Here is a 12,938-nt window from a genome sequence, read left to right on the forward strand (position 1 = left end):
GGAGGTTACGCATCACGTTCCCGGCCCGTGAGGTCGCCGTGAAAAGGGTCTATTGACCGTGAGGAGTTACCAATTTGTTTTTGTGTGAGTGAAGCTTCTGGCTGTTTACATGTTTGGTGTTGCTTTGCCAAATCGTGCAGCTGCTATAGCAACCCCAAGCTACCGCCTGGCCCCGCCCCTGAGGCCAAAGGTCGGGTTCCTGCCTTGCCCGTTCCTTATGTTACTAAAGCACTGTGGCCTTAATAGTGGTGGGGGTTGTGTTATATGTATTTTTACATTTCAGGGATGACCATTATGTATTTTTCAATGTTCTGTCAAATGTTTTGTACTTTGTTTTTGTTATATTATATTTTTATTGGAATTATAAAGGAAAAGTGCACTTTAATACTAGCCAATGGTTAAAAAGCACATGTGCCAAAGAAAAAGTATGTGCAAAAACATCACGCATACAAAAAAGTTAAAAAAATTAAAGATGATGGAGGGGGGGGTCTTAAAACCAGTAGTGCCTGGTTGTTGTGTTTTTGTGTGATTGCTAAATGAAAAAAAGTATTTTCCTAAAAAGTATTGTAAGAGAGTTTTTTTACATTTCTTTATCATGTTATTTAGTAAACAGTGGTGTTTCCACTGGACAAGGGAGACCTGGGCCAAAAGGGAAGCATTTGTTTGATCATATCAAGTTATAACAGTTTCAGGTTGATCATTTCAGTGGTTGTTACTCAGTGTAGTGTGTCGTGCATTTTGTTTGTTTGTAGACCCTACACATTCTAGTAACTGTAAATCCCTGTAGACCATCTACATGTTCTCATCCTGTATCTTTCATTAAAAGTCTGTTTGGATACAGTTTCTCTGTTCCTTTCTCTCTGACTGAAGATCTGTTGAAAGGAGTCAGTAGACCAGGATTCCCCTCCAGTGTCCAAACTCAATCATGTGGTTCTTCAAGCCGGATCTCTAAGTTTCTAGAGACTAGATGGAGTCGGATCAACCATCCACAAACTACAGCTGGAGAAGCTACAAGTCTGCTGCATTTAAACATGTCATTGCCAATGATGAGGCACACAAGTATGTTTTGAAGATATTTGTTTTTGTGTATTACCCTGGACTGTTCCTTGTGTTCCATGAGGAGTCCGTCTCACAGCAGTCGGTTTACATCGAGGATGCTCATTATGTCAGATGATGGTCGAAGGGTCTTACTAAAGGACCCACTCTGGGTTTTTTGGCTCATTGCACACACTGGGAATTAAACAGAGGTTTTCTGGATGAAAGTCCTACACCTCACCTACTGGCACTGCCAATGCACCTATTTTTTCTTAGCTTTTCAAGGTCAGTGACTCAAAAAGAACCTAGAACAGAATGTAGACGCAATGGTTTATTGTTTTCGACACACCGAACATGACAACTGGGAATGCACGGATCCAATTTGGTTGAATGCAAAATGACAGAAGCTTTAAATTGACTTGAATGTCACATATTCATCTGAATTTATCAATTTAAGCACCAAAACAAGAATTTAACGTAATTTATTGACAAAGTATGCACACCCTGGCTTAGATTATCTCTGATTCATCTTTGGACCCCCTCCTCCTGGCTCCCAGAGGAGTCGTGCCATAAACATCCAAAACTTTTTTGATCAGGCCCCACGGCCTCTCGTTCCTCACGGAGTCCTTGTAAAATGCATGTGTCATAAATGTTGTTTTTACTTGCAAAACTTAACTTTTGTCATCTATAGTGAAAATAGACGGTTATCTGTGGTATTATGGCTAAACTCTTTGGCATATCATCTTAAATAACAATAAAAAAAGACTATAAACTCTTATTTTGAAAATGTCCAAAAAGTTTTTATTTTGAAACCCAGACCTGTATCCAGTTTCTTTAGCTTTTTACCGCAAAATTGACTTCGGCCCCCCCAGAGGAGCTGGAGGAAGTGACCGGGGAGAGGGAAGTTTGGGCATCTTTGCTCAGGCTGCTGCCCCACAACCTGGTCCTGGATGAGTGGAATGTTGTACCAATGAAATCATGACAGAAAATACCATGTTTGACTTGGTTTTCTAGCATTTTAAAGTCAAGAAAATCTGCAGCAGCAGCAGGAGGATCTTATTTGTCACATGGTGTATTTTATTTTGAAAAGAACTTGTATGTTCTAATGCCAAAAGTTGAAAGGGGTTAAAATTGTTAAACATAACGATTCTTTGAGAATCAATTAAAAAAAAAAACAATTCAGACTCGTCATCATTTTTATCCAAGCTGAATATTTTTAAAAAATGTTTTTTCGCGGCCTGTGCATACATTTAGAAAAATGCGGAGTAGATCACTTCTCAGTCTCGCTGTGAGTGTACTCGTGCGCGTGCTCTTCAGCTGCAACCCCCTCCTGAGAAATTCCCACAGCTCCTTCGGATTTAAAGGTTTCACATAAGTCAGACCCTCCAGGATTTTTCGATGTTGCGATCACAACTATTAACGCAAATTCAACCAAAGCCAATAATTGTTTCACGTCATGCAACTTTTACCGCCTTTTTGATCAATCTACTGTGACAACAGTCATGGATGACGACGCAGACGCAGCTTCACAGCTGATTCCTTCTGAATTCTTCCCGGCCCAGGAGCCGTGCTCTTTTTTATTAACTCTCTTTAGCTCTCTATGCAAGCGGCGCGTGAACTGTCATATGCTCTGATTGCGAGCGGGGGCGAGTGCATGATCAGCGACTGGCGAGGACTGTGCTGAGCGGGCGTGGGTCCATCACACGTGGAGCTCAACATTAACAGAGTATGAAAGGATTTATGATCATTTCAGTATTATGGATAATTGTTTATTTTTTTTAAATCCTTTCTAGGAACAGTTTGAAGTAAGGGCCAAAAAGAAAACATACTTGGCCTTAAAATAGCCTACCTTTAATTCATTGTGTTTAAAAAAAAAAAAATCATTAAAAAAAATCGACTTTAAAACTGTGAATCGAATTGGATCGTGGCTTGACTAAATCGTTACATCCCCAGTTAAAATACATCTTCCATGGGACATCCATCGGCTCCATCGATCTATCCACCATCACATCCACCAAATTACTTGCAGTAGCTGCTCTTGGACGTTCTCCAACCCAATCTTGGGAATCTTTCATTTAAAAGTAATTAGTCTCTTGTTGCATTGCCCTAAAAGTAATAGAGTTAGTAACGTAGTAACTGCATCTTAAAAGTAATTAGTTACTCAGCAAAGTAACTATTCTTCTATCTCTGTCAATTAAAATACAGCAGTAAATGTTATGTTTTTCTTCAGCTGCCTGCAAAGATAAAACATTTATCATTTCTAGTTTACTGATTTAGTTCTACCAATGAAGCTGTTTAATTAGAATACAGAGAGGGAGGATGGAAGTGTAGAAATTTAGATATTTATGTAGCAGAATTATAACAAAAACTCCAATAACCGAAATATTGATATGAACTTCACATAAACTGGACACAAAGATTTTAAATATCACCTTCTTTTAGTTTTCCTATATGTTGTTTAAACAAACAAAATAGTTTAAATCACAGTAATAGAGAGAAAATTGAAATACAAAATATCAACAAGAATAATTAACAAGGATGAAGTAACAAGATTTCTCCTGCACTACATATTTATTAGATTGTATCTTAACCTGAACTTTAACAATATCAAACTACAAAACTGCAATAAGAAAATATAAATAATATTATCTTTATATGAGGAGAAAAACAACATTTGCAGAAAAATACCAGTCAGCAACAGAATGATTTCTACAACATACGAGTTACTGGGCCGTAAGTCCAGTTTGTCTATTTCAATGGTGCTCTTTGTCATTGGATCACACACTCACACGGGCTCGGCTGGAAATGAACAGCTTGAGACGGGCCGTCTTTCTACTGGGTCACAGTGTGAATTTGACTTAAAGTCCCCCTTTGATGAAAATCCTCTTTTGAGTTATTAACATTTATGTTAACATGTATGTGGGATCAAACTCCTTACATCTGCATGAGAAAAGATAGCTTGAACCACAACAGCGCTTTTGATGTGTGGTTTGTATGCAATAAAATGCAATTTTCACGCCTGTTTCGGGACAACTAAAACAGAGCATAATTTACATAGTCTACTATATGTGTTTTTTATGACCAATACGCAGTTTTTCAGGGCGCTTTATCTGTTTGAAAATACGATAACATCCATTGAAGTTTGTCTCGCGCTCCTCAGACGGCTGCGTCTAATTCAGGCTGAAGCTGGAAAAGTGAAAAAGATGAAACTTTGGTTGGTGATTTTCTGGAGGAGCTGTACCATTCCGTACGATACACAACTTAGAATTTATAAGCTACAATCAAAACCGTGAAATAAAGAAAAACAAACGTTAAACAAACAAAAAAGTCCAAACACATAACCTCAGAGTGAAATCTATTTCTACAGAGTAAATCCTCATCTAAAAATGTCGACAGCATGCTCCTCTTGTTGTTTTAAACTGCTGCATCGGTACATTCCATTGAGGAAAACAACAGTCTAGTAGTTCTTATATACATTCAATGGCGCTTTCCCTGGAGATTATTGACCTCTTTGGCTTGCCATAGTACCTGAGAGAAGGCGGGACTCACTTCCAAAACAACACACGCTAACCAATGGTTCACCACGACGTCAGTACCCCTGTCTGTCTACTCACAGCTCAGACGTCCAATGAAAGTCCTCATTCTTTTCAGGGCGCGACAATAGAGACGCCGCCAGGTAAAAGCTCAAGATTTTTGTTAAGGCCGAAACGATTTGTACTGAAATCATAAAGGTGAATATGAATTATATGTACCAAGTTTAAGAAGTTCGGGAAGCTAAAAGACATTGACAGATTTGGAATTCGGAATTCAAAAAGCGGCTTCGGGGCGACCAGGTGTGGTGAGCCGCTTCAGCTCCTCAGGTGAGGTCGTCCTGGTGGTTAAAACGGCAACAAAACGATGGTTGATGTTGTTTGAGTGATTATTATTATTATTATTCCAAGCGCAACGCGGGCTCTTTGGATTTCTGGGTTGATCCAATATTTCTCGCCAATCATTTTTGTGGCGGTAATGCTAGCTTGCGGCTAAGTTAGCACGTGAAGCTACAAGCACAAGGACGGGAGGGGGCGGGGCTTCTTCAAGTCAACAGTCAGGCTCACAAATCAGAAATGCATTTCTAGTGAGCTACTGTGCATTAATGTGCCTTTAAAACGACGAGGATTTCTTGATTTTGGCTGAAAACGGCAAAAGATTATAATGGGAAATATTTTATAAAATAAAACAAAATATTTGGAGTGGGACTTTAAGGATTAAAAATTCAAATACTTAAAGATGATTTGTAGCCTACACAAAGCCTGCATCTTCCTTCTTTTTCTCTCAGGGGCCAGCACGACGCTTCGCCTTTCTTTGATTTGACAAAGAGTTTTCTGCCGCTTGTCGTTCCTGACACAACTCTGTATTTTATCCAGGCTTGGGACAGGCACAGGGAAGCCCTGGCTTGGGCCCCCCGTGGTTATTTTTTTTGGACAATAGTATAGAAATAAATGCACATGGACAAATTTGTTGCTTCTTTAGCCTGGTTTCCACTGAGCGGACTGGACAGACTCAGTTTAGAATGGACCAGGGAGCGTTTCCTCTCAAAAGTTGGACCACACCAGTGAATGTGGGGTGAAGTTAACGGTTGACGTTATGTTATGAAGTCTGACTTTCATTGGTCATGATCCATCCATATTTGCATTAAAAATTAAACATTGTAGTAGGTCAATATGGTAATTGCTATAAGAGGAAATTCTGTAGTTTTAGTATCTTGAACATTTTTGATCATAAATGGTTGATTTCCTCAATAAAAATTCCTAAAAATAAACAATGACTATTCCGAATTGTTGTTGTAGCCTGAATATGATGCTGAGTATTCATGATTAGTAGATCATATGACGGCCACTGGCAGCTGCCATGTCTCTTTTGGCAGGAAAGAGAGCCATTCTCAATAGAATTAAAAATGTAATCTTCTACACTAAGACAAACTGAAATAAACTTGCTATCAGTTTTAAGCGTTTATTAAAAGAAGTATTGATCTTGGAAGTCCAAATCTGGCTAACTTGACCTCGCTAACAGTTTATGTACGTCGTCTGAACTCGTCTCAGTATCAGTTCAGAACAACCTGAAGCTGCTTCTCCTGCTGTAACTTGTGCTGAACACGACTAAAGCGTCTCTAAATTCCTGAAATGTTCTAAAGTTACAGAACCTAAGATGCTACAAACACGGAACATCTGCAGGCTCCAGCTCCTGCTGCTACTGCTGATGATGAAGATGAAGATCCACAGATGTCAGTCTGAAGGTAAAAATATTTGGGGGAAATTTACATAACTATACTTGAGTAATGCTTTTGCAGTTGGTGCACCAAAGTTGTTGAAAAAAAAATAACTTGTCATTTTTGTAATTCCATTGAAAAAACATTCAACCTTCAAATAATGTACATTCAGGGCTCACAGTTTAATTTACACCACGCATTAGGGAAGAAACCATTCTTCAAGAATCTGTAAAAAAAAATTATTGAAACACAGAAAAATGTTCATCGAAGCAGAAAGTGTAAAACAACGATTCCACAGCTTTCTGTGTGCCTGCACGTCAGAGAGAGAGAGAGAGAATACAAAGGAATAATTTAGAGTCTGCAGGAAAATAATACCATATAGATCCTCCTCCTACAGAAATCTGAGAGAACCTTTAAAAAGCAGATCAATAAAAACCAGATCACCTCCTCAAAGACTTGGGTCTTCCATCAACTCACCATGTACAAACATGGAGATCTGAGGCTTCATCTGCTTATGCAGTTTTTTTTAAGGTTGTAATTTTTCCCTGAAAATGTTTATTTTATTCAGAAGATATGTTTAAGTCAATCCACAAATAATTGTGTTATTGTGAGCAGAGAGGACCAAAAATTCATTTTGTGTTTGATAGTTCTATTCAAGTTAAATAACAGCAGAGCAACATTGTATACGCTGATGGTGGAGTATTTTCCTATAGTGCATGTGTCACAATAAAAAGAAATGGAATATAAGAATGTAAACTTTATTTCATAATTGACATTTTTGTTGCTTTTCTAAATATATTTACATTAAAAAGCATTGTAACTTTTGTCAGTCACATGAAGCACAACATGAACAGAGTATGAAGGATTTGTGATCATTTCGGTTTTATGTATAATTGTTTTTATTTGTATTGAATCTTTTCTGTTGGTATGAAAACGGACAGTTTGATCGAAGGGACAAAAAGAAAACATGTTTGGCCCTAAAACACCTTTAATGTATTGTGTTAAAAAAAATCTATATTTTGACTTTAAAACTGTGAATTGAATCGAGTCGTGGCTTGACTGAATCGTTACATCGCTGTTAAGTATTGATTTTTTTAATGTGTACATAAATTGGTGCTCCAGCTCATAAAACCCACAAAACCAGGAGAATGCTCTGGGAAATCTCTACTTAGTATTCAGTTTTTTCAAAAAGATAGAGACAATGAATATGATCTAATCAATCAAAATAAGTTCTTTTCAAAGTGACCTGTCCACCTTCAATCCTTCAATAGTCTGGGTGGAGGTCAGGTCCTGCTGGAAGAGGGAATCTGCATCTCCATCCAGATCCTCAGCAGAAGGAATCATGAACTGATCTCCAACCTTTTTCAGGCCATGGACCGGCTTAAATTAGACAATAGTTTCACGGACCGGTTCAAATGGGGCAGAATTTGGTATTTTTAAGCTTCTGGTTTATGAAAATCTATTTTAAAATTAAATGTTACTACAAGAATTTTTAAAGTCCATAAATATCTAAATATTTTCTATGCAGATGATGAAGATTCAATGAAGCAAAATTGTTGATTTGCAGAAGTCGTTTCTGATAAAAAAAAAGAAACATTTCCCGGTTTGTGCCCCCATAGAATGAGATTTTAACATTAATCCAGACTCAGATTTATATTGCAGGGCAACAAGATTGATCATATTTAAATTGTCCTTTGTTGGATATTTTAGTCAATTTTTGTGATTTTTGGCAAAGGAAAAGTGAACTTTGGCTCAAAGATGGATTTACATTTAAGATTGTTTGGAAAGGGATAGACTATTGTAACATGTTGGATTACATGAGATCAGAGGAGAAATGTTGATTAAAGGTAAAACGATTGTTATTTTTTGCTTTTCAGATGTAAAAACCGTCGCCGAGAAAGAGGGGAAAACGGTTGTTTTCAGTCCAGAACCAGTCAGTGATCCGAGCGTGAGGTGGATTTATGAAGGAATATTTGCTGCAGAATTGGTGGGAAGTGAAACAAATTGCAGTGAAAAGTTTAAAGGTAAATGAAATGAAAATAATTTAGTTTGAATGTCTGTCTGTGTTTTACTGGACGAGTGTTTGAAAATGATTCCAGATCAGATAAAATCCAAAACCTTCAGAAATGACAGAACTTTCTCTTGTTCAGGTCGCTGTCACATCGACCCAGTAACTGGAAATCTGACCATCAGCAACCTGACTGTGAGGGACAGCGGCATATATGGAGTAAAGTTCAACGGCGTGGTCACAGATGTCACCAAATTGAAAGTCATTTGTTAGTATTTCCTTGTTTTCCTGATCTGAAATGTCTCCAGGTTCATTGTTTCTGGTGTGAACATTTCCTGGTTTGTGTTTCAGCTTCAGTCCCCAAACCCAGAATCTCATCAGAGTGTAACTCTATTAACTGCACTCTGACCTGTGAGGTCAACATCACTGAGGACATGAAACCTGTTGAGTTCTTCTGGAAAATTAATGGTAACCAAAGACCTGGAACCAAAGAGCTGATCATCACTAAGGTGCAGAGAAAAAGAGTTTCTGTCCTTCTGATCAGAAAACTGTCAGTTTGTGAAGGATTTGTTTTTGTCCTGGTTTGTAGGAGACTGGGAGAGATTTCAGCTGTACTCTGAAGAACAATGTCAGCTCTGAGGACAGCTCAGACATGAAGAACCCTTTAGAGACAGGTGAGGAGTCACACCTGAAACCACCATCATCTGATCAATCACATCAGTCACTTTGAGAAATGATTTATTTATTTTCTTTTGAAGGAAACAACACTCACACAATCATCGCCGTCATTGTTGGTGGTCTCTCATTTCTCGGTCTTGTCCTCCTCGTGGGTTATTATTGTTACAAACGCAGAAGTAAGACAAAACTTGTAATAATTCTGAACATATTTTGATTAAAATCTTGCATTAAATATCTCTATAAATAGAAATGTCAGCATCTTAAAGAAATGATGTTTGTATGTAAACTTTTCAACTTTTTACAGCATAAAATCAACAAATGAACTTGAACTATTTTACATATTTTGATGCAGAACTCGACCCAGAGGAGCCATCCAGGGACTGCCAGACAGAAGAGTCGTTGGAAATGACTCCTCTCAATGTGGAAATGGTGCAGCTTCATCCAGGTGATCAGGCTCCTCCCCTTATCTCCAACGGGACATCCAGCCACTTTGTGGAGGAATCTCCTTCCAGCCAGAATCCAGCGTCTCCTCCTTGCAATGGAGTCCATGGAGGTGATTGATGGTGAAGATGGAAGCAAAAGTGCAACACCAGAACTGCAATGTTATTATTATTGAGTTTGTAGTTAAATGTGAACGTCTTTGTCTGTAGGTTCAGATGATTCTGAAGACAGCAGAGATTGTAGCTGAAGTTTATCTCAACTTGTCTTCATGCAGACCACTGCAGGACAACAAGGCAGCGGTTTAAATTTAAGGTTTTTTAAAAAAAGGAATAATAGTAACCAAAAAAATATGTGCAATAGTAAAATTAACTCCTAAGCTACTTTCACACTACATCTTTAAAGCGGAAACTTTCAAAAATGGTCAATATAAACGCACATTTTCCTGCATTTTCAAACATCGTTACACAAGTTTTTATACCCGTTCTCAGACTCCACGCACAAACTGGACGTTCTTTGATCGTCCACTGACTGCTAAGCTGCAAAACTTTGACCAATCAGGGACTCGGATTTGGCAGTGACGTGCGGGTGGCGTCCTTTTTGAAACACCAGCCGGTTGTAAACATCAACACATAAAAGAAATTCTGAATTGACAAGTGACACCAAGTCTTTCATACATCTGAATAGAGCTGTGAATGAAAAAAACCCTGGAACAAGATTCCTAATATTTGGCCCGCTTTAACATTTCACACCAAACCTCTTCCAGCTGTGGGAGGGGGACATGTCCCAGTAAACAGTAGAAGAAGCTGCTAAAGCTGCTGTGTGTTCAGTGATGGTCCAGTATGGACTCCACAGACTGAAGGTGCCTTCATGAAGTATAAGGATAGAGCGTTATTCTACGCACAACACATGCCAAGTGTGAGTGTAGCATTACCGTTAGGTTTGTTTGTCTCTTTCCCTCGCCTGATTCAATACATCTCTTTATAAAAAGTCTACAAATCAATACGGAAAGATTCATCTAAGTCTACATTGATACCATACAGTCCAGTTCTTTTACCTAATTTCATATGATGTAGATGTTTATTATTCAATTGACATGTAAAATTATAAACAAAAATGATTTTTATTGTAAAAACTCCTTCAAAAACTTGTAATAAACATAAGCAAAATATCAGACAGAACAGCTTCAACCATGAAAACCTGACATTTTAGGTTTTTAGACACTTCATGAATGTTTTTTCATTATTGTTGAAGTGATGTGAAAAACAAGTTTGGCCAAAAATAATTATTTACTTCCTGGTCTGTTTTATTTTTTTATTTTTTTATTTATTTATTTTTTTTTTTACTTCCTGGTCTGTTTTATGCCTTTTAACTTACCTCATATTTTTTAGATGAATCTGGTGTTGCACTTGATGCTTTATTGATCATGTATTTATTGATACGTACTTGAATTCTTTAAACATTTTGCACTATTTGCAGTTTTTATAGGGGTGTAACGATATATCGATGAGGCAAGTAGTTTATTAAATTAACCCACACATTACAAAATTGTTTCAAAATCATAATTGATATTGGAAAAAACCATTTGGATAGAGACATGATAGATTTATTTTACTATAATGTAATTAGACCGAGGTCCATCACAGTAAACAACACACATGATGCAGCAGAAACTGATCAACCATCATTGCAGTCCAATGAAATTGACATTCATTCTTGCTTATTTGTTTGTTTTTACACATATTTAATTTATTACCTTGGAGAAATACAAAAATCTGGAAAACTTCTGCTGCACTGTTCAGTACCAGGTATTTATCTCTGAGTCACACTGATGGAAGTTTGGGATGAAGACGTTCTGATTCATTGTAGGTCAGTTAATTAGATCAAATTGGATCGTTCAAAATTAAAAGTGAAATGAATCCTCCACCATAACTATTAAATAGAGTTAAAATGAATTGTTACACCCCTATTTTTCTTTTTTTCTGATGAAGAAGTTAATAAGCTGAAACATGTCAGTCTGTCTGTTAAGCACTTTGTGTTTTGTTAATCGTACTTTGGAAGCAGTAGCGGTTTATGGTGCGGGGGGCTCCCGGGGGGCTAATTTCAATGGGGCAGACTCATGTCTGCACTAACAGTAAGATTTTATAGTATAAATACTAACTAATAACTTCAGATTTGTCATTAGTTTAATAATCATTTGAGGCAACTTTAACATTTTTAAAATTTGGACAAACAAAATTCGCCTGAGACTATCTGGGGGTGGGGGAGGGCTGGGGAGGGTCCCGCCTGGGGAGTTATTCGGTATAGAACCGCTACTGTGCTGACATTTTGTTTAAATGAAGTTTTTCTACCTTTAAGTTATCTTAAACTATGTATATTCAACAGTATTAACAAAGCAAAGTGCTACAACATAATGTTTATTTTTTTATATGTTTAAAAAGTTTATCTGGTGGTGGGGTTGCTCGTGTGTTAACTATGATTGTTTGATGTTACTATGAAGTAACGTCTGATGACTGAAAAGAAGAATGAGTCTGTGGTGGAGCTCTGAGGATGGAGAAGTGGAGAAGTCTTTCTCTTGAGGAGCTTCTCAGACTCCACAGTTTTGTTCAGCCTCAGAACATGAAGGAGATATTTCCTTCAGGGCATCCATGTTTACTGTCCAGTTTCATATGAAGCTAACGTGTTTTTTTCTTTGTCTTGTGAGTGGTTTCTTCCATGCTAGGAAGACTGACTTTTGTTCTTTCAGCTGCAAATGTGCAAATAACTTAACATGTTATATAAATAAAAGGTTACATGAATTATTGTACGTTGTTTTAATACATTATATGAACTTTAATAAATAGAATCAGCTTTTAGCTGTGCTTTATGGTACATAAGTTCTACCATTACCCTCTTTAACCGCTCTTACTGACTGAAACAGCTAGCTGTACACTACAAACTCATGAAAGAAAGACACTATTCTTTCTAAATGGTGGCTTTTCTGATACTTTTATCTCCATAGCAACCATTTCTTTGGTCGCCTGGGTGTGACTAACAGGACCATGTAATTTTTAAAAGAATCAGCAAATGTAAATTTTTGGATTGCCATTTTTTTGTTAACCACACCCACATTCTTTAAGTGTTCAAATCGTATGCCATTTTGTTCTGTTCGGCTTGAGCCAGCAATTTACGTATTCAATTTTCAAAAAAATAAAGTGTGAGCAACAGAGAAACGCCACTTTTGTATGCTTGAGGAGTTAGAAAGTGACAGATGGAAATCTCATGGAGGAGTTTACATTTGCAGAAGATAGTAAAGGGGTATTTTTGGAAAATTCAAGATGGCTGCCTCTTTTTGAGGTCAAAGGTCAACAAAACTGTCTAGTTGACCCTCTTCTAATGTAACAATGCCTAGGATAGCACAAGGGTTACTTGGCATGTATTGTGGCACATACTGTGTCGAAACTCTAAACCAATTGGAGGTTTATTCTCTTTGGGCTGAGGGGACCGTACCATTTAGAAACTGTTTCTTCTGCTGTTGTAGACGTTGTAGAT

At 37.5% G+C, this 12,938-nt stretch overlaps 1 protein-coding gene across 1 annotated transcript; it reads left to right on the forward strand.

Annotated features, from left to right (window-relative positions):
• Window positions 1–8,589: 8,589 nt before the first annotated feature.
• Window positions 8,590–9,728, forward strand: LOC112142038. The gene is made up of 5 exons (XM_036211005.1): window positions 8,590–8,599; window positions 8,643–8,800; window positions 8,881–8,965; window positions 9,050–9,145; window positions 9,322–9,728. Exons 1-5 carry the CDS (start codon window positions 8,590–8,592, stop codon window positions 9,528–9,530), a joined length of 558 nt encoding a protein of 185 aa, XP_036066898.1. The 3' UTR covers window positions 9,531–9,728.
• Window positions 9,729–12,938: the final 3,210 nt, after the last annotated feature.

The sequence above is a fragment of the Oryzias melastigma genome, unplaced genomic scaffold (assembly GCF_002922805.2).
Source record: "Oryzias melastigma strain HK-1 unplaced genomic scaffold, ASM292280v2 sc00363, whole genome shotgun sequence".
Lineage (NCBI taxonomy): Eukaryota > Metazoa > Chordata > Actinopteri > Beloniformes > Adrianichthyidae > Oryzias > Oryzias melastigma.